The following is a 23,341-nucleotide window of genomic DNA, read 5'->3' on the forward strand; positions in this document are numbered from 1 at the left end:
AATGGAAAACAGAAAAGCCATTTTGTAACACCAGAGATCTACCTAATTCAATGTCCTGTCTCCAATAGAGCCCAGTAGGAAATGATCAGGAAGGAATACAAGAAACAGCACATTTAGAGAGTGATCCCTCTGATACAATATCATCAATTCCTCTGACTGAACAGTCTAAATGCTTCCAGAGCTACAGAGTGAATCTGAGTCATAGTGTTTAATGTCTAACAACTGCCCTTTTTGCTATTATTAGCCTACTCCCTTTTCCCACCATTATGTTTTTCATCACTACAGACGCTTGTCCTAATGGGAGGAAATTTGTTCCTTTTAAAAAGAATAAAACCACCTGGTTCTGGTGGGTTGGTTGGGTTTTTTTCCTTCTAAACCTGGAACTCAGGTCATAAATTATTTCAGTGACAGTGTTCTAGTTTTTCATTTGAGCAAATTGTGAGTTGTCAACACCTTTTCATTTTTGAACTTCAGTATGATGTTAAATCAACTTTTTTTCAGAGAACTGTTGAGAATGCTACAAGTTCTCTGCTCTGAAGAGAATTAAGTCCAACACTAGTCCATCAGCATTCATGCATAATTCTTTTTTTTCTTACATGTATTACTTTGCTTTTAGCAACATTAATTTTCATATAGTATTTTTCATTTAGTATCATAAGCTGCTAATAGAACAAATTATCTTAAATTTTGCATTACCAACAAATGCTGCTATTACAGAGTTTTCTGATTTTACAGATTTCCCACAAGTATGTTGAACAACATAGACACTACTAAAGATATACAAAGGACATCTCAGTGCATTAGAATGTCTGGACCATGTCAGAACCAAAAGACCTATCTAGGATAGTAGCCTGCCTCATACAGTAGCCAAAACAGCATGTTAACAATACGATGAAGGCAAGCATACATAATACTTCCTCAGGGATTTCCTGAGCTGTAGGTAGTTTTTATAGATTTGGTAAGCCTCAAAGGATTTCCACAAACTTACTCGGTCTCACCTTAAATCCAAGTCACCTTTTAAAATCTACACCCATCACGTAATAAGGATTTTCTCACCTCATTTACATGTTGTAAGGAAAAAGATCCTTCTTGTGCTTGTTTTAAACCTGCCTCCTAATAAATTCACTTATACTTCCTAGTTCTTAAATTGGAACAAAGAAATATGTCTTTCTACCAGCTCTATTCTGCAGTACATTTTTACTACTAATTAGCTTGGCACAGGTATCAGGCTTCCAGATCTGTAATTTCCTTGGATTCCTAAAGAATGTTTCTAAAAAACTGGTATTTCATTTGACACCCCACACTCCCCAGTTACTGAGAATATTTTTAAGTGAGGGGTTAAATAATAACTGTTGCAATTTACCTATTTTAGCCTTGAGTTCCTTTTCACTAGCCAATTTATCAATTATTCCTGCACCTCTTCAGTTAACAACCTAGTTTGTCACTGCTTCTCCAGCTCCTCTCCTGTAAATAATGTTTCCAGTGCAGAAACCCTCCTGACAGTCTCTATAGCAAAAACTGATTCAAATCATTAATTTAGTTTTTCAGCAATGACCTTATCTTTCTTGAATGGTCTTTGATCATCTCTCAGCCCACCAATTTTCTGGCAGACTTCTTGAATCTGATGTGTTTGAAAAAAGGTTTATTTCAACTTCATACTCAGTCACTCTGAATCTTTTTCACATCTTTATTGCGGTTTAACATTTCATTTGCTGGAGCTTATTTTCCTACCTCTTTTCCTCACTTGGAGGAAAAGACATGAATTCCATCAATAAACAATGCTAGTTTACTTTTAGTATCTATTATCTTTCCTTAGTTTATGGTTTAAACATGTTGTAGGATTTTTGGAACCATTCTTAAATGTAGCATGCATGTGTCATGCTATCTTTAAATGAACTCTAGGCTGTCTGAAATTTTTTTAGCTGTTTGATCATCTTTTCTATTTTTAAATTGTACTTTGGCAGATTTTATTCCTCTGGGATGTTGCATTTTGAGTATTTTCTGGTTATTTTTACATAACAATTGTTCAACAGTTAATACTCCTGACTAGGTTCTGTGCGGTTTTGGACTAAATCATGGGTTCCTTCACTAGCTGCACCAAGAACATTCAGGTGTTTAAGAAATACTCTTTTGCACTACGTTCTATTCTGACACCTACACAGTCTGCCAAAGGGTTACAGAAGGCTGTTGTTATATTCTCAGCCTTCCCTTGGCAAGACCCACTCACTTCCACACTTCTGTTTGGGCAGTTGCTGATATCACATTAAACCTATGCTGTCCCAATTTTGGTGCTGCATTTCATTTCATAGAGATCTCACACACCATTTTATTTCTGCTGACTTTCTTATTTTATTTTATGTTATTCTTAAATCGACACTGCCTCTCTTCCACTAGTCACTCAGTCATTCCTAAACGACTTCTTGTTTCTGACATGCCTATTGTGTCACTTCCTTCCAACACCCTTTAAGGGTGGGTATTAATTAGCCAAGTAACCTTTCTCAGCTGCTGGGTATGGATACTTTTGCAGATACTGGGGCAATTCTTGGATGCATCCAATCCTAGCTTCTGTAACAAAGACACCCAAGAGGACTTGCAATGTGCTCCAGCCAGATGACCATCAGACCATCCAGCCATATGACCAGAATTTCACAACACGTTTCATTGGGTTTCTGCCACTGAGAAGTCACAGATGTAGCCTAAGAAACTTTCTACCATTTTTGGTATTAGACAAGTCTCATATACTGATGAACATGGACTTATTTAGACTGTACTTGTAATGGGTTGTCATAACAGAGAAAAGTATCACCTCGCACCCCACCACATTTTTGTACACATTGATAAAATCTCCCTGAGACTTCTCTTCTCAAGGCTAAGCAATCCCAACCCTCTCAGCCTCTACCTGTAGGACAGGTGCTCCAAGTCCTTAATCATCTTCCCAGCCATTTCCTGGATTTGCTCCAACATGTCCACATCTCTCTTGTACTGAGGAGCCTGGAACTGGACACAGCTCTCCAGGTGTGCTCTCATCACTGCTGAGCACATGGGAAGGATCACCTCCCTCAACCTGCTGGTGACACTCTAACTAATGTAGCCCAGGATACTGTTGGCTTTCTTTGCTGCAAGGGCACATTGCTGGCTTATGTTCAACTTGGTTTACACCGCTACTGTCACTCACTGTTTCCTTCTGATGCTCCTGGGGATGATTTAGGCACAGCTGGCTCATGTCTCATTTAACAGAGCTCCCAGCCCATTATCTGCTACCAGGCACTGAACTATCATGTAGCTGCCCATCTGCAGGTAGAGAAGGAGCCTTCCTCCTTCTGTAGGAAGTCACCAGTTTGCAGTCTTCACCATCATGGGAGTTGCCATTTCTTAACCAACAGGCACAGACTCTGCCTGCCTATATTTTGGTACAGTTGTGGCTTCAGGCTGCAGAGTCCCAGAGAAAAGTCAGTTAACGTCTTTCCTATCACCTCTGACATTGTGCAGTCTGCTAACATCCTCCTGCAGTTCTTTACTTGGTGACCAAATCCCCAACCACAGCAAACATTCTGCAGGCAAGGACATCATCTCTTTCTGCCTCACCTTCAGCAAAGTCCCAGACAGTTCTTGCAGCCTCAGAGGTGAAAAGCTGCATCCCCCCTCTCGAACTCAGCCTGAGTTGAGGGCTCTGCTGTACTGGGGTAGTGGCTCCAGTCGGTGCTGGGGACTGTGCCCAGACTGTGCCTTACCACCATTCTTGAGCACAAAACCACTCTTTCCACCCCTCCTCCTGTGAATGTTTCTGCATGAACTGATGTGCAAACATGCAGCATGTTAGCTGTCTCTGTTGTTTTACTTAATGCAACAGTAAAAATGCTGCTGCTCTGCATGAAAGTATATTATCAACTGCTAAGCTACTTAAAATTAACACACTTCAACAAAGATTTTAAGAATTTCAAGTATGCACAATGTTCTCATTCAAATTTAAAATATCCTTGTATGAATCCAAGTGGTGTATTTTTCTGCTTAGAGCTTTGGTATTTGAAGTTAGTTACTTTGCCAAGCAATTTGAGTGCGATCTCAAGCTGTTTGTAGGATATAAAAAACCCAGCTGTTTGGCTATGTGGCGTGGAGTTTTTACGTTAAAACTTTCCTTTCAGGAAAACAGCATTGCTAACCAGTATGCTTGTCACTGATGCATATCTATATACTACATGTTAGATAAACTGGAAGACTTAATTCTTTTATAAAAAGTGAAGGTTACTTAGTGTCATATGTCACAAGGATGGAGCAGGAACATCACTCTACAATAATTTTTGGCTAGTAGTGGTAAAGAACTCACTTTGTTCAAGTACTCAGTAGTTTATTTTGGACATCATATCAAGACTGTGGGCTTTAAGCCTGACTCTCTGTGTAAGGCAGTGGCCTGAACCTAAAATATTGTCAAGAAAGGTCAATTTCTCACTAAAATTTAATATCAGACAGCAGCATAAAGGAGAGGAAAGCTTCTGTCCTGCACAAAAGACTTGCTACTTGATAATCAGCAGTGGAGAAGACAGATATGTCAGTCTTAAAATGATTTAATGAGAAATCATTTTACTCCACGATTTACATTCTCAAGTTATGCAAGCACATCAATACGAAGATGGACAATACTGAACATCAATTTTTCCACAGGTGATTCAGTAGGTCTCATAATTCTCCTACCCAACACCAGCTTTAATTATCTGTTGCAAATAGCTCATTTGCAGTAGATGTAAAATTACTGTTGATTAATTAATCTCTTGGCATCTTACATTTAATCCCTAAAGACAAAACTTCTCTGAGTTTTCTTAGTGCAAGCCCTAATCTATTGTTAGACTTGGTTTCAAAACTAGATTAGTAGATGGAAGCATATGCCAGAACTCAGCATCCAATTTTTCAGCATAAATACATATTTATGATAATTGTATATAAGAAAGTGTATTTGGCAAGGTTTGCTATATTTCTAATAAATATCTCGCTATCTTAATAAATTAATGGTTTAGTAAGTGAAAGCACAACTCCCTTCTGCGCCTTGCTAATGAGTACAAGAGCTGCTTGAAATGCAGTGCTTAAACTTGCATTAAAATGTCAAGGGCTATGCATGTCAAACTCTATCTCAACTAACTCATTCCCCCTAAGAATACAGGCAAATGTCAGCTTAACGAACTGTTTAGCAAATACTATTGTGTCATTGACAACTATACCCTACAGCTTAAGCTAAATAAGGCTTCATCTCTTCAGTTCTGATTAACTTGCTTTTGTCATTTTCCTCTTTCCAATTTCACTTGAAACTTAAATTGCTTATTCTAGGCACTGCTTTTCTATGGTTCCTGTAATTCTCATGCTTTTCATTTTTGGACAAGAAACAATTTGCCAAAGACATCATCTTGCATACTTTTAAACAGACCACTCATTGTCAGAGCAAGAGTTATTTATAAATCACAGAATAATAAGGAATTTTATTATCTTGAAAGTATATTTGTCATTTCAAGTTTTTATTTTTTTTTTTTGTAACTGTCTTAACTAAGTGGAAACACTACACCATACTGTAGTTTCAGCAACAGTTATGCATACCACAGTCCATAAGGGATTCAGACAAGATGCAAGGCCTGGAATACTGCACTTTAACGTAACAATGGTCGTTTGTGTTCTAGTGGCTCTTCAAAGTGTACTTGCAAGTGAGACTCCATCTCTTAACACAGTGAAAGGTATTTTATGCTTAGTAATAACTAACAAGATAGCTGGAGAAAAAGTTAAAGGCTTGGCTTTTACAGGAACATTCTCAAAGATGAAACACACTGAACCAGTATTTTTAAGAGTTATCTACAAGCAGGTAGATTGGCAATGTGCTATAGGTTCTAACACATAATACCACAGGTGAATTGTGATTTTAAATTGTCAAATGATAGTTGTTTTAAATTTCACTGTACACAACAGTGGTCTGACCTCTGATGTCTGAAAATGTGTACGACCACTGTCATTCTGGTTTACGTTTTGTCAGTGTCATACAGCTGCTGCCTAACCTAGTGGCCCTTAAGCAAGCAGATTAGAATAAGAAAAGAAGCCACATGAACTCAATCGCTGATGTCAATGGCAACTCTAGGTGCAAGGTAATTCTGAAAATTATGTTAGTCTGGGTTCTGATCAAGCAGAGGTGAAACATGCTGGCATTACTGAGTTAAACACTACTGCCTATCTGCTTAAAGGATGAAATGCAGTGGTCTGTCAAACACATTCTTTACAAGTACTCAAAAAGCGCAACATAAAAATCTAAATTATGCTGTTTTTCAAAAAAGCACTGAAGTGAGATAGCACATTATCTTAAGAGGATATTTTTTATTACTACTTCTGAAAGTAGTATGTTTCTTTTTGGACAATGATCCTGAATGGGACAAGTAATTCCAAATGAATGACTAAAACAGAAAAGTTATGTTTTCTTGCAGATTATAATAAAAAGCATTCTGATCCTCAGATTTAACTAAAGGGCTTCTATGCCAAACCAAACAATATTAAAAAAAAAAACCAAAACACTCACCACCTCTCTCCTACCAAGATATTATGATTTCCCTTATTTGTAACATGTTTGTCCTAAAAACTCATGGCACTTTCCACCAGATTTTTTCCTGAATGAGATGCACTGTGGAGCACACTGTGGAATTACAGACAAATTACTGCCAGAGCAGACTGGTGACCCATAGAAAGAAAATGCACAGGAACTTGTCCAGCTGCAAGCAGTTGCAAAGGGCTGCCAAACACAACTGCTGATGTAAAAGAGGGAGAATGTGTAAACGAGTACATCTGCTCCTGAATGTTATCATTAAATAAACTGCAGTAATATGCTTTACATTACTGCAGCATTCTTGTTTTGAACTACAACTCTGAAGAGTTTTGAACTGGGGAAATTTCAACAAAACTTTTGAGTTTTTTTGCATTGCAGACCCATATGTGGAAAAGCCCATTACAATTACTGTACAGTGTTGGAGTCTAAGTTCTAGCAAAACTTGTGTCATATCATTTGGAACACACACTGATGAATGCTTTTGAAAACCAGATGGGATCCCTTTGAATGGTAAGCATTCAGTGCCTTTAAAACCATTTATAATGTTTAAAAAGAACAAATAAATAGGACACTCAGCTGCAGAATACAAGAAACTTTGATCCCTCTTCCACTCTGAACCTTATCTTTTCAGACTTGGAGATAATTTACAGGGGCTAATATAAGAAAAGTCAGGGGAAAAAAATCCATTTCTAAGTAGCACAGACTGAACAGCCCAGGAATGGTATCATAAATCTTCTGTAAAACACAGGAGATTAAAGAATTATGTGGATGAAAACAATGTTTTTGTTCTTTGCTCCTATCATTAATTGTAAAGTTATAAAAATAGTAGTGCTTACTTGGCTACAAAAACTAAATTTGGCAGGGTTTTGTCAAACTCTCAACTGTTTGGGGTTTTCACATTTCATTTATGGTATATGATATAAAATAATATGACATGTATAGTAAAGTAGTGTACTGGTTTTGGCTGAGATAGAGTTAATTTTCTTCATAGTATCTTGTGTGGGGCTGTGTTTTGGATCTGTGGTGATAACAGTGTTGATAACACAGGGATGTTTTAGCTACTGCTGAGCAGCGCTTGCACAGCATCAAGGCCTTTTCTGCTTCTCACGCTGCCCCCCGCAGCGAGTCGGCTGGGGGTGCACAAGGAGTTTGGAGGGTGCACAGCTGGGACAGCTGACCCCAACTGACCAAAGGGATATTCCATAACATACGACATCGTGCTCAGCAACAGAAGCCGGGGAGCAAGTTTGCCAGGGCTTTTAAACTGTTCTTTAAAAAGTTCCTCCAACTTCCGAAACAAAGAAAAGCTCTACTGTAGCTACTTCTTTCTGTCCCTCCGTAGGGAGCTCAAGCCACAGAATTCACCTGCTATGGACTCACCAACCTTGGCACTCCTATTATATCTCCATTGCCTATCAGCTTTATCATTCTGATGTGCTTGAAAAAGCTTCTCAAAGTTTCTTAGGCGTTCAGTGTGGTCATGTTCTTTGTATGGAAGGGCAGTATTTTGGTTCTTGCTCTTTCTTTTGCCTTACTGTGATTTTATGTTAATATGCAAAATTCCTACTTCCCTTGCTGGGACAAGATGTTTTTATGTGATGTCTTTTGGTTTCTAATGTCTATTACAGATTCAGGTATTTTATCCTGCTACCTTTTTGGATACTTCAAAATTTATTCTTTTTTATAAGTAGCATGCATAAGCTTCTACATATTTAAGAAGAAAACATATAAAAATACATTTCCACCTTTAGAGATCGCTTTAGCTTTTTGATTGTCTTTCCAAATTTTCTTAGGAGCACATCAAATAGTGAGAATATTATTGCCACTTTACAGAAAAGTCTTTAAATAACAGTATTTTGAGCTAGCCTGTCTTGCACTCTTCTCACAACATTGAGTTGCTTCCCTTATTCTAAGTTCTCCAATTAGACTGCTTCTTGGAAGAACATTTAAGGGCACTCAAAAATCAGCCTCTACTCCATCATGACAGTTAGACAGCCTATGGGAACCTAACTGTAATTTACTTTTTCACTCTGCTGTCTATTTTTGCCTTCATTTTTGCCTTCACAGCCTCCTTAGTTAGTTTTACCACCTTGATTAAGTAGTACAGCAGTCCTAACTTTTTCTACCCTTACTTAGGCATGAAATATCAATTTTCTCAAACACAGTGCTATTTGCTGATACAATTTGTTTACTTACACAACTTGGCTCTATGCTTTCTTCATTCATGTGTTCTAGAGTCTAGACCTCAGTCAAAGAATTTCTCCACTGGTATTACAATGTCTCATTGACTAACTTTCCTTCTATTGATTTTCTGTGACACTTACCATTTAAACTGAAAACTCCAGGTAAACTATGCTGTTTGGTTTCGATTTTCTTTTACATAAAATTCCTTTGCACTGACATGAAAGCAGAACTACGTTTGGCCTCAGGCTGACCTATTTGTATGTCCCTGCTTCAGTGAGATTTTATGGATCAAAATTACTCCTCCATGTAGCCCACCTGGATTTTAACAAATTCTACCTTTAAAAAAATTATTCATTTTTTGACAATACAGAGTTTTATTATTTAAACATTAAAGAATGATTCATCTTGAACTAGGCACTCACTAGATTTCTCCCAGCCGCCGGTTTTGAATTACCTTGTAACCTTTACTGCTTTTTCCTCTCTCATCTCTGCATCTCTCAGCTGCTCATCATCCCTGCCAAGTCTGTAAGTCCTTCTATGCCTTTGTCCACCAGGCTCATTAAAAACAAGAATTAAGCTATTCTTTCTCCCAGTAATTATCCATGACTGTTAAAAACTACTCAAAAAAAAAAAAAACAAAAAAAAAACAAAAAAAAACCAAACACCCAAAAAAAAACCCCTTAGAAAGTTGTGTTATAATTTTCTCAACTCAGAACAATAACCTTACACAAAATGCAGTAGATGATAGATAGCGAAAGTAAATAAATGTTTGTGGTTTTACCTCTTAGTGGAAAGTGTTTACAAGTAGTATTTCATTTAAGCAAAATTTTCTATTAGGTATTTCAGTTGTGTGGGTAAGGTCTTCAAGTATCTGTTCCCCCACCCCCAAAACAATGATCCACTGGGGATCTTCAGTTCCCCTAATCAAGCAGAAGAGAAAAAAACTCACCAAGTTACCAAGTACTCAGTGTTCTTGTTGCACTGCCAGAATGAAATCTACTACTGTCCAAAAAATCAGCTACCAGACCCAACAAGAAGACAGGTTTGGGTCATGAGAAGTAAATACCAAGACTTAAGTGTACCATTTCCCTTCACAACACTAAAAGAGTATGTTGAGTTATAAATTACATTTACAGGCATGAGTCCTCCTATTATGATTTGGAAAAACTACCATAGATCTATATAAAGATACGCAACACTCATCTCTTTTCAGTAAGCATTGTGATCAATAAAAGATGGATGCTTAAAGAAAAAAGGGAGATCATATAATCAATTTGACTCTTCAATTTCAAACCGAAAGACTGCTCTGTATAGTACTTACTTTGTATATTGCAACCTTTTGACTTTTTAAGTCTTATGATTCATATGATTAATCAGCTTTTCTTTTTTTCCAGAAATGGTAGAAATTACAACATGAGTTTCTGCTCAGGGACAGAAGACATGCCAAGATAGAAAAGGGGACTGTCTGACTAACTACACAAAAGAAACCTTCATTCCAACTTAGCCCACACAGATGTACCAGTAAATATCCTTCCTCTTGTTTTTACAATAATGGGAGACTGCTATACTACTTATACGTAGTTTTCCACAGTTGTTTCCTCTTTGGTGCATGATTTAGAAGTACATTATACAATTTATATCCACTCTTTTTTTCTATAATATTAAACATCAGAAACTCAAGTTCAGTATGAACTATCAACTTAAAAATATTACTGCAAGTTTTCCTTTTCTCAGGCAAAAATTAACAGCGAATATTGCTATAATGCAATTATAAAATTACTGACTTGCAAGATTAGTTGTACAAGATTTGAATAATTTATTGTGAAGACTATTCTCATCATGCATAATAAAATTGTTTAAAGTTGCCTTCAATTAAATTCTAGATGTTTTAAAAATTCTCCTGTGATATTGAGCACATACGTCAAATGCTTATTTTTAGGTTTTTTTTCCTTTTATATGTCTATGAATGTCTATTAGGAAGCCAGGAAATGTTAATAATTTTATATTAGTGAGGCAATATAGCATTGTGTACGTGGAATATATACAATATCTAACCATTTATTTGGCAGTCATTTGTTAAATGTCCTTTTTTTTTCCTCAGATTAGCTACTCAAGTTTAGTTTTACTAAGTCAAACAAAAAAAAAGCCAAAAACCAAAAAGCAACAAAATTAACTAGACCTAGATCTTTGTCCAAACCTCAAATCTGTTCTATTTCTTTTTGTAAACTGTTTCTTTCATGGTTGTTCTAACTGGAAATTTTGGACCAGCTGCAAGTTTATGCACCAAAATTCTTGAAGAAAATCAATATTCTATCCCTTCTTGGTAGACACGAGTAACTTCTTAGGCTAAGGTATGCTTTCAAAAGACTCAAAGAAGGAGACTCCTAAGTAGAAGTTATCACAGTCATTTCACAGAGACCAATCATACACAAAAAGATGATATCCAAAACCATGGTTTGAGCATAAGACTTCCTGAAGCTGCTATAACCAGAAGGTGGGAGCGGGAGGGGAAGCAAACAAAATATAAACCAAGACCAATACGGAGAACAAAGTATGATGTAATCCAGAGTGTTAAGCAGTGACTGTTTAACCACTGAAGTGGTGGAACGCTGAATTAAATGAGATAAACAGTCTTCACAGAAGACCTGATCCAAAGGTTATTGACTTCAGTGGAAAGATCTTTAGTAAGAGGCACCATTTATCTAACGATCCTGTTGGCTGTCCCCATTACTAATCACTACAAAGTACTAACTGTGCATATGACAGAAAAGCAAGAAGATTAGAATGATCCTAAGCTGATGGGACAGTTGGATTTCAGTCCAGAGAAAAGCTGATTCATTATTTTTTACAAAACGAAGCTATGCCACCTGGCTAGATAGCCTGACTAAGAGTATGCTAAAAAGCCGGGAAGCAGGACTTGTTCTTGGATGCAAGGACTGCATCTGATAATATCTCTACCAGCTGAAGCTTTCTTTTGCTTTCTAGGCAGAAGACTGGCACATGTGCTCCATTCACAGTTTTGTGAAATTTGTTTTCATTGTCTTTGCATTTTTAAAAAAAATTAAAATGACCAAATAAAATATTTTAATTTTACATCACATTGAACAACTCATGTCAGTCAAAATAAAAATTTCCCCTTCACTGTTTTGAAAAAAAATCAGAATAATTTAAAATTGTTATTCTCCCTGATCAGAGAGCAAGCTGAAAAAAGTTGTTCACAGAACCCTATTTTGGAATTTCTGACTCAGACTGCATTCATTAGTCTCTGTGTAATGTCTTTGTCTAAACTGTGATGCTGGAAGTAGAACCAGCTTAAATTTCTGAACGGTTTCATCCATTAAGAATAGATTGTTACCTAGTTTTTTGTATAATCCATATTTTGCAATGACAATATATCAACAAAACACTGGTACAAGACAACATATGCCATAACCACAAATACTCTAAGGAAATGCACAGAGATACACATCAAATATATGGAAATATGGCATACTCTTGAGAAATGCCTAGGGTAATTGCAGCTGAAGGCATGGAGAGAGATATTATTGGCATTACTTTTTACTGTACAGATGCCTTTTCTACATCTTATGCTATTGAAAAGAAACTTATCATTGTTACTCAAGGGGAACTGACAGTTCAGACTCTAGAAAATGATTTCACAATAAAGACAAGATACTGACTGCATGTGAGGAGCTGAGAGGATCTATCTAAAAACAGGAGCTGTAAAGACAGTATCAATACTGCAATCCACAAACTCTCATCACAAAATTTTCAGTCTGCAACTGAACACATTTCATTTTTGAGTACTTTCAAAAATTCTGACCCTGTCCTCTTAGTATTGACAGTCTCAGACTTCTAGTGAAAAAGGATTAAATCTGGCTATGGGGAGAATAGACTTAAGAGTCTATTTGTAAGTCTCTTTTTCTTCCCTTTCTTCTCTGTGAACCAATGAGACTACAGTGAACAGGACGAGCACTATGGCATGAAGGGGAGAAAACTAGCAAGAAAACATTGGGAAATAGCCAAGTTCAATGTTCCTGGCATCACTGGTCTGAGGCTAGCTCAGCAAACAGCAGATTACTGGGAGGTAGGGGAGGTTCAAAGTGAGCTGAGACATGTAGCACAGAGACATTTTTAAAAAGGGGCAGAGTACTAGCATTCAAGTAGTATGGCAAGTGAACAAAATAACAAAACAATACTATCAAGGAACTTGTTTCTGTTTATTTTTCTTCTTTACATGTTTAGTACACACTTTGGACTTCCACTTGACTGAAGAAAATAAAGACTAATGAATGTGCTCATACAGACTAGCCTTTATTACCACAGAAACAATATTTTGGTTTTTTGACCTCACACTTACTCCTTCTGTGATGGTAGCAATGTAAGAGGTTAAACGTTTGAAGGAGCAGCACTGAAGTATCACCGTCATTGCAGTATCATTCTCATCACTGTAACGGTGACAGGAAAACTCATTTGCAGAAAAGGAAGGAGAAGGAGACAGGTTACTTAATTCCCACCATAACTCCCCTCCCTGTGCTTCAGCCTTACTGCTGGCTACGGCCATACTGTAGGCAGGAAGAATTTTCTTGTTAAAGGCTAGCATGGGGACTCAGAGAACCCTAGGCTCCGTTGTTCACACAGACAGCTCTTGCCAAAATCTTTTGGTCTTTAATTTTTACCTTTGAGAACATGGAAATAATGCTATGCAGTTTACTGATAAACACTCAGTCATCTCAGAAATCCTTCAAAGCATGGTGTATTAGTGTTAATATCTTTCTGGAAATATTGCCAAGTACTATTCATTCAACACTAGATATGGTTTAAAAAAAAAAAAGAAAGAAATGAGGAAGCTGAATTAGACTAGAATAGACTATTTTTCAGTTGGAAGGGACCTACAACGATCATCTAATCCAACTGCCTGACCAATTCAGGGCTGGCCAAAAGTTAAAGCATGTTATTAAGGGCATTGTCCAAATGCCTCTTAAACACTGACAGGCCTGGGGCATCGACCACCTCTCTAGGAAGCCTGTTCCAGTGTTTGACCACCCTCTCGGTAAAGAAATGCTTCCTAATGTCTAATTGGAACCTTCCCTGGCCCAGCTTTGAGCTATTCCCCTGTGTCCTATCAGCGGATCCCATGGAGAAGAGATCAGCACCTCCCTTTCCACTTCCCCTCCTCAGGAAGCTGTAGAGAACAATGAAGTCACCCCTCAGCCTCTTTTCTCCAAACTAGACAAACCCAGAGACCTCAGCCACTCCTCATAGGACATTCCTTCCAGCCCTTTCACCAGCTTTGTTGCCCTCCTCTGGACACATTCAAGGACCTTCACATCCTTCTTAAATTGTGGGGCCCAGAACTGCACAGTATTCAAGGTGAGGCCGCACCAATTGAATCTACTGCCTAGTATTCTCTCTTGCTCAGGAATCAATGTCTGAAATTCCCCCTCAGGAAATTTGCTAAGATGATCTGTTAGTACTACCCCTCCCACTGTAAAGACAAGACCTTTCTCTGTGCTGAATTCTTAGACAGAACATGGTTAAGCTTTCATGGTACAGAAGTCTTAAACTCTCGTAAAGGCCTGCACAAATACTACATGAGCACCATATGCTTTCAGAAGAAATAGAGGAGACATATAGAAGTTCAATTTAATACCTGGCATCACTCTGGCAGTAGAATCACACTAATGATATTTATACAGGCATGTGAGGTATGACACAGTCCATTCAAATGGTTTAGCCAGCACAAAATACTCCTATCTGTCCCTCTATTCAAATATCTGCACTTCATTCACTGCTTTGGCATGTAGGATAGGTGAGAAAAGTGAGCCTCTAAGAATTATACAAGGTGAAGAAGTAAATTTGAAGCAAAAATTATCTTAAACAAAAAAATTAGAGACGAAGTACATACAATCTGGTAGGTAGACATCATTAAGAGGTGAAAAAGGATTAAAAGATCAGTAAGAGAAAGAAACTAAGTGGGAATTTTAACACCTGAAGTTGCAAAGGAAGCCAGTAAGGCAGAAGTGGTACAGAACTTAGGGGTAAGCTATTCATATTTTTAAGTGATACCGTTATTATTTTTTCCTAGAGAAAACATTAGACTTCAATGAGCAACAGTGCTCAGCAGCAATCCAAAATAGCAAGTTGGAAGCAAACTTTTAGGGAATGACAAGTAGAAAACGTAATTAGACCACTATAAATCCATGGTTCACCCACACATTGAATAGCACTGTCACCTCATCTTAAAATGAGCATATAGATACTGGAAAAAGTTCAGAGAAGGTCAAGAAGATGATGAAATGAATGAGTATCTTCTGTATAAAAAACCCAACAGAATAGGGTAGGACTCTTCAGCCTGGAAAATAGATGACTGCAGTAAAAATATGATGGAAATCTATAAAATGATAAATGACATGAGGAAAGTGGTTACAGATTGACTGCTCACCAAAACTTCCAGTACAAGAATTGTGGTTCATCAAATGAAACCAGTGGTAGCCAAGTAAAATGAAACAAAAGGAGGTGATTCTTTGTAAAACAGGTACCAGATATATGGAACTGATTGCCAAAGGATGTCAGGAATGCAAGAACTCCAGAGGGGTCTGAGGTAAGGATGGGAAAGTATTTGGAATATGGATTCATCAACTGTATGAAAAGTGCAAAACACATCAGAATGAGGAAAAAGCATGAGCTGAAAAAGTGTTGGATATATAATACAGCTCTAATAACTAAGTTATTTTTAAATCCATTTTCATGCACTGCTTTACTTATTAAAAAACAATATTACAAAAATACTGCATATTCCTCTGTGGGTATAACTTTTTTTTTTAACTTGGTTAAGTCTACATAGTAAATGTAATCCTGAAAGTAGGTTGACATTGTTGAAGTAAATGACCCAGTGCTTTAGCACTGATTAGTCATTTAAAAGGTGCATTTGGGCTGTGCTACTCAAAAATGTGTAAGTAGCAAATGTGCAACAATACTACTCCTTAATAAAAGTCTGATATTCATTATCAATATAGTTATATCAACTATCTGATAGTCACATTGATTGCTTCACAAATGCCACTTGCTGAAAAGAAACAAGCAACACCCAGGGCTGTGTTTGAGCTGAAGTGTCTAGACAACCACTTGGGCAATTTGGTACACTTGGCATACTGCAATTAGGTGGCATTCTCATTTCTAGAATCAAATTACTTTCCTTCAAATATCAGGCTAATACCTTTCAATTTTTTGATCTTTAAATGTCAAGGTAGATCATTCTCAGCAACTGAAAATAACATATGAAAAGGATCTCAACACAGGAGGATCAGAGATTGTTTCTCTGATTCAGTAGAAGGAAATATTTACTGAATCCTGAAATTTCACCTCTCCATTGCCTCGTTAGGATGATTACAAATACATGGCTTTCTTCATCACTTACAATTTGTGGCAAAGATACATTCATGAATTTCTTCTCATGATACCAAATTAGTATTGCAGCAATTAGCAGGGAGTGATGTTCACAGCATCTTGATACAGCTAATCAACATCTCAGTTTCATTCTTCCATGAAATATGACATAGAACAAAACAAGTAACAATGTGATGGAAAGCCAAAAAGCTCACAATTGCACAAGCGTATTTGGTGATCGGGAGGTATGAGGTACAAAAAAAATAATTATAAATTTAAAAACTTCCATTAAGGATTGGGATAAATGAATGTCTAATTCATCTTTCCCACCCTCCCCCCCAACTCTACATTAGTACTGACATTGTTAATATTTTCAACTCACTTCCTCCTTGAATACAAAAAAGGTAGGCTGAATGTGTTCCTGAATAAAGAGCCAGACAGTATAAGACAGATCTCTAACCTATCTCTGTCTTGGGTAGAAGTCAAAAACATCTAGGAAGGGTTTCAATGTTGTTCGCCTGTTCATCTAGTCTCTACAACAAGGTTAAGGGCAAGTGCAGACTACATAACCAGGGAGTAGAAATTGGATAGCGATACTACCTTGAGCAAGAACTTGAGGAGAACACCTTGCACCTGATAATTCTGGCAAAGGGCAACTGGGATTGAAAAAGAGACCAGTGTTATCTCTGTGTCCTGCTAAGAGATTTTTCCATTGGCTACACCCACACACTTAACACAGACAGACACTTTTGAAGGAAAAGTATTCCTGATCTACAGCCACTTCAGCTTCTGCTCTCTTAATCCCTTCTTTTCATATTAAAAATGCCCACCAAACCGACAAATAATGCTCAGCATTTGTAACTTCTATGTAACCTAAACTCTACTCAACTGTAGAAATATTCTTCAAGGCAGCATCTTCTGAGACAGATTCTGCCCACAAAGAGGGAGGGATTTCTTCTCCTGTTTACATACCTTCTGCACAACAATAATGATTATGATTTTTGAAAAACAACTTTCTGTCAGAACTCCTCTATGTGGTGACACTAACATGGACCAGGGAATCAATTGGCTATTCCAATTAAGATTTAACAAGGTGGGAATTAAATTCATATCCTTCTTCTTGGTTTTTATACTTTCAGAAAGCCTCACTGTAGAGAAACTCAATGTTTCCCAGAATAGGAGGTTTTTTAATTCTTGACTTCTTAGAAAAAGCAAGTGCTTTCCTATCAGATTAATTAAACCTTTCTCCCACTGTCTTCACTGGATTTGACTTTTAATCTCTGGTTGCACAGAGAATTAGTTTATATTAAAGAAACAACAAAACAATTATTTTTGACCTAAATATTTTTTTCTAGCCTATACAAAATACTCTAAACCTATGTATGTTTGAAGAATATTTTTTCTAAGTGTAACCTCCTATTTTATTTCCTATCAAACTACAGGTCAGGTAAAACATGTAATTTTCTGTGAAAAGATATACATTTTCCTAACATGTTATAGTGATCAACTGGTGCACCTGAGGTCTTCAGAGGGTCCAGCTTTGAAACAACGGCAAGCAAGAGGGAAGATTCCCATGTTTCAAAGTACAAATACTAGTTCAAACAAGCATTTACTAAAAGAAATCTTCATACATCTCACAGAAAAAAAAATTATTACATTGAAAGTTTATGTCCAGAGCCTTACATCCACCTAGTCATCAGGGTAAAGAAGCTGTGACACACATTGTAGTCTAGTAGAAGAACGATTTCAATACAAAACGTACAGAGGCTCCTGTGTCAAGGAAATGAAGCAAAAATCACTATGGTAACCCACTAATTTTTAGTTCTCAACCTAATGATCATCTGAGGAAATAAAGAAAAAAAGAAATACCATTCTGATATGGTGTTTAAGTAAAGATGAAAATGTCACAAAATGGCCATTCTTCTTTACCCAAAAATAGCAGCCTCATCCCGCCAGTTATTAACCCTTACATAAACAACTCTTTCTCAGATAGTGCCAAAAAAATTTACCATTTAAGCAAAAAACATCAATTAAGTAAAAGTTAATGAGTAACTCATTAATATAACTGATCTTTCAGTTCTTTCTCTGGCTTGCGTACACTGAGACAGTGGAACTTGCTTTTGAATTTTGAAACACTGTTTTGGGAAACTTTAGTATTTACATTTATTGATGGCATATCAGAAACATAAATACTAAAAGTCTACCTTTGCCAGTGTGATATAGAGACACTCTGGTCTCCCTATGACTTTTTCAGGTATCACTGATCTTAGACAGTACAGAAACTGGAGTGCTAACAATCTTTCTGCATTCAAGTCTACACTTTTAGAGAAATTTCCTTATTTGAGAATTTATCAGTTTTGTTCATTCAGAAGCTGTCTTTATGCAATTTCCATTAGTTCATGAAAATACTCAGTAAAATTATTTTATGCAAATAATTCTTGGTCTACAGTTTATTCACATTTGACTGAGCGAACTTAAACTTGTGCTAGTTACACTGACCTGAAGATAAATCACATGGGGTTTTTGCTTATTTGTTGTCTTTTTGTTGCTGTTGTTCTAGTTGTTGTTGGTTTTAATTCTGTGATTGGCCAAGAGAATATTACTCGTGCAGATAGTGACACTATTAAATGCCCAAAATATTTTGCTTAGCATTAACATTTCTGGAAATACTCTATTCAATCAAGTCACTAACTAAAATGTTTGTTGAAAGTATACATGAAAAGAACATATTTTGCTTTTTCTAAGATGACAAGTTTTAACTTAAGACGCTACTGTAGATGTAGATTTGGCTTTGGAACCGGCTTGCTGACCTATGCTCCTTCCGCACTTCATCAGGTTTCCTGAGTGTACACCAGAATGGTGTGTCTAAATAGCTCATGGATTTTGAAGCAAAGCAACGGTACTTAATGTACATTTCTTAACTCTGTCAGTCTTACAAATCTGTAATATCTGATACATACAACGGAAGTCCTACCCTGGAACAAAAATAAATGACATGCAGATATAGTTCCATGAACGACCAGGAGCCAGGCAAATACCACCTACAACAAAATTGCAAGTAAATCTGATATTGGTATGAATTGTATTATTTTTCATGTTACATGTTTGATGAACTATGAAAAAGAATCAACCTGTGTTAACTCTGTGTTAATGCTGAATATTTCATAATGCAGTCTATAGCTACTCAGACAGATGAAACTAGTGTTTAACTTATGGAAAGAATGTTGTTAAAAATGTAAGCTGATTAATTCATGTGGAATGGTACTCTTCCAGTCACTACAAAAGTTAAGCTTTAGGCTTTTCATTTCAAGATGTTCTCTCTCAGGGCCATATCTCAGATTAATAACTACCTGTGTGAGGTAACATTAACTTAGGGTGGCTTAACTCATATGCCTTTTGTATAGTATGCCTGTATCTAATAATTCCCCTTTTCCAAGTGGAGTGGAACAGATGCATTCATCCCTTCAAAGTCGTCTTCCTGTTTAAAGAAACAGTTTATCAGATGCTGGCCATTTACTAGGCTCAGGACAGAACACCAATTACAGCACATCAGGCCAAGTTACAAATTATTAATTGCACACGTAAGATTGGAATTAAGTTCCACTCAATTCAGCAGGCCTTAACCCAATGTTTCAGTTGTGGATGTATACTGGCATGCTGAATAAGAGCCTTTTGCTGTTTAACTCAGCCAATGAAGAGCACAAGGAGACACTGATTTAAACAAGAGGACAGCAGACTGCTGGAATCAATATCTGTCTGCAAGAGAATTAGATAATCAAAGAAATTGAACAATGTAAATTAAATTAATTATTAGAATAATTACTTTGGCATTATATTTTCAGTGCAGACATGTTCTCCCAAAGAAACTGTATAAAATTTCTTTGCAAGTGATAAACTGCTAACTCACGTTCCGTTCGCCCCTCAAAAAGCACCCAGTTGGAAACATTTTGAAAACACAGCACATACGTACGCACTATTTCTTTTAATATCACTTTATCTGCTCCCGCTAGATTTTACAAGAACAAATACCCATTCAAATGATACAACTATAAACACAAAGTATTTGCGATGATTTTTCCTAGATGTGCAACTGATTTCATATCTGATAACTCATTTGAGACTGCAAGCTTACATCTTTTTAAAGTGTATCAGCAGGGTATTTTCATTAAAAGATACACTTTTCTATTTTTGCAGCTGGCATTGGATATTTCCTGTGAACATAAACAAACTACGCATATCTATATCCAGTACTCAAAAATAATTGTATTAACAATTTTGTATGTGAATGTTGCTTTGCATGTAGAAGAACAAAAGAGAGTAAGTTTGTACCTCTTTATATGGAGATAAGCCATTCAAAAAGTGGAACAGAAAAAATTAACAGAAGGATGAATACTGAAGCTAAAATTTCACAGAACATCATTAGACATCAAAGAATCTGTAAATAAATAAATACTTCAGATGCCACGCACATTGAAGTCACATTATTTCCTTGAATTACCAAGTTGCGGGCAAAGCAATTGTTGGAAAAAAACCTGAAAAAAATACATAATTATTGGGATTTGGTACACATGGCTTTCCCTCTCTTAAGTGGCTAAAAATACTGTATTTTCAGCTACAGTTGTTACATTTCCCTTGTTCTTTCAACCACAGATCCTCATTCTCATCTCCATCACACCTTTTCTATGCCCTCAGTTAAAACAAATGACTGGTCCATGATTCATGTGCCTGGACTCACGATGAAATAGCAGAGGCCTCTGACAGAAGGAGAATGAATAGGTATATGCAGGGGCAAAGGGTCAGTTACAAGCTCTTAAATGCAATAAATTAAACCCTGAGTAAAATCATTACCATTTAGCATCCCAGCTTATACACAGGGACTGAAAATGCGACTTGAAAAGTCTTTTAACAACTTCACTAGGTCCATCATTTTTCCCAGTATTCTCACCTTTGTTCACAAGTGACACGGGAACATATTTCAAGCACCTAAAGTTGTCTGAAAGTACTAGTCCCTACTTCTACCTAATAATTCTTCTACCTCTTGGTTTACTTTGTAGAATATGATTATTAGAGTGTACCTCGTATGCATTTATATAGGACCATGTAAGATGAGTTTTTTAAAATTGCAAATAGACTACCTCCCCATTTTTCAAGCATACCAAAACACTCTGTCTACTCAGGGCAGATATTTGCCAGTTAAGCAAAGGGTTTTTTTTGCTGCCAGGTTACAGTGCATGGAATAACATCCGATCTTACCTCTCCATTCTCCAGGGGATGGATTTTGGAATAATAAGAAGTGCATATGACTTCATCATCTTTTATATAGGATGGAGTTCCAGGACGGGGATGAATGTTGTAGCGTGTCAGGCACTCGCTGTCTGTGATAGCATAATACTGCCATGGTTGATAGTCTACACCATCCAGCGAACGCTCTAATATCCAATTCCCAGGTCGAGGTGAGTTAGCTGCTTTCACAATAACATACGCAATCTGGAAAATCTGAAAAACAGATGAAATGTTAAAATATATGCAAATACCTAATTATAAATTCATTCTGATTTCTTAATAGCTACCAAACTAAGAACAGTAAATATGATAATGTTTGATTTTGTTTCCCCTAAAAATGCAATATGGCCTCAGATTCCATTGAAACTCTAACTACAGAAATAAATTCTCCATTAACATTTCTGAAAAGAGATTAGTTGCATTAGGCCAATAGAGACTTTGAAAACAGAATTGAAAAGCACTCTAAATTCCACACTGCTAAGCTGCAGTTTCAGCCAAATGTTTGCAAAGTTTGTTTTCAAGTATTTGCAATTTGTAGGAGTGGGTTTGTTTCTGTATGTGTAGACATACATTTATAGACATACACTTTCTGCAATGTTTAAGACTTGCCAAACTCTGTTACACCTTTATCGCTGTTAAGAAAAAACACAGGTTTAAGCTACTGAAAGGTAATAATTTTGAAATCATCCTATAAAACACTCTTGTTTCAATCACGTGACTCAGCACTGCAACCGTAAATAAGCTTTATAGGACAGAGACATGTCAAATATCACTATAAACAGAATGTAAGCATGTAATCAATGCTCATTATGGTCCATTTCAGCTGCCTATTCAATTGATTTATAAAGGTTTATTTCTGTTTGCAGGCTTGCTGGAATGCAAGCCACAAACAATACATTTGCAACTGCAGAATGACATACATTAGTGACGCAGTTTTGGTTTGGTTTGGTTTTTTTAACCTAGTAACATCTAGATGCTACAGAGGTAGAACTGAAGCTAAGGAAAAGAAACAGCTATTTCCATTACAAAAGCAGAACACACAGCAAGTTAATATTTTTAAGATGTAGTGATGTGGGTCTGAACACAAGGGTGCCAGGGGGTATCATGGAGAGAAGAGTGTTGATTTAATACTTAATGTTTTCTATATCGGATAGCCATTGTAAAGTAGCTGCATGATTCAGACTTAGTCCACATAAAATCTGTTGTGAATACTTAGACAATCAGTAACGTTAATGAAAGCAGATCCTACGGTAATTGATGAAAGAAACAGTAAGAGGACTCAAATTAGTTTTTTTAATAACCACTAGTATGATTATAAAATAGAAATTATGTGAAGTAGCAGAGTACTGCAAATACTACAGTACATTTGATGATGGAGACAAAGAAAATGTTTATCTCCAGTTATCATTCCCACCTTCTGTGTAGATGCTGAGAACATGGTAAGATCTACAGTAGCTTCAGTCAGGAAGTCAAATCACTAACAACCAAAGTTTTTCAGATAAGAAGTGGGTGAGGCTGTATTTATTTTGACCTGAAAAACATATGTATAACTGTGCATTCGTGGAGGATTATCTCAAGTTATCAATATTTTTCTTCAATAGCATAAAAGAAAATCTCCAGAGACAAGGAGAAACCTGTGTTTCATTCCATTGCTCCAAGGGGAATCATACAACCACTTGCCCCTGTTTCACAAATGCCCTTTCCTCTCTTAAACTCCCTAATAGATACATTCCATTGTGGCCACGAGTAACTATAAATGTAACTATACTGGATCAGTGTCACCAAGACTGTTTACAATAAACAGAGAAAACTACAATATTAACATACCTCTCCAAACTGTTCCCCCCCAAGTTAAGCTCTTTGAAAAGAAAGAAAATAGCTGGAGTGTTTAATTATTTATTATTTCCTAAGGGAGGTAAT

The 23,341-nt window shown here is 36.7% G+C and overlaps 1 protein-coding gene across 8 annotated transcripts in view; it reads right to left on the reverse strand.

Moving 5' to 3' along the window:
* The window catches only part of LAMA2 (laminin subunit alpha 2), a 394,697-nt gene that overhangs the window by 251,774 nt on the left and 119,582 nt on the right, over positions 1–23,341 (reverse strand). For all 8 annotated transcript variants that reach the window (XM_030022177.1, XM_030022172.1, XM_030022175.1 and 5 more), the window contains exon 4: positions 21,392–21,634. In XM_030022177.1, the coding sequence (XP_029878037.1) occupies positions 21,392–21,634 (243 nt within the window). The remainder of the gene's footprint in view (positions 1–21,391; positions 21,635–23,341) is intronic.

This window comes from Aquila chrysaetos, chromosome 8 (genome assembly GCF_900496995.4).
Source record: "Aquila chrysaetos chrysaetos chromosome 8, bAquChr1.4, whole genome shotgun sequence".
NCBI classification, from domain to species: domain Eukaryota; kingdom Metazoa; phylum Chordata; class Aves; order Accipitriformes; family Accipitridae; genus Aquila; species Aquila chrysaetos.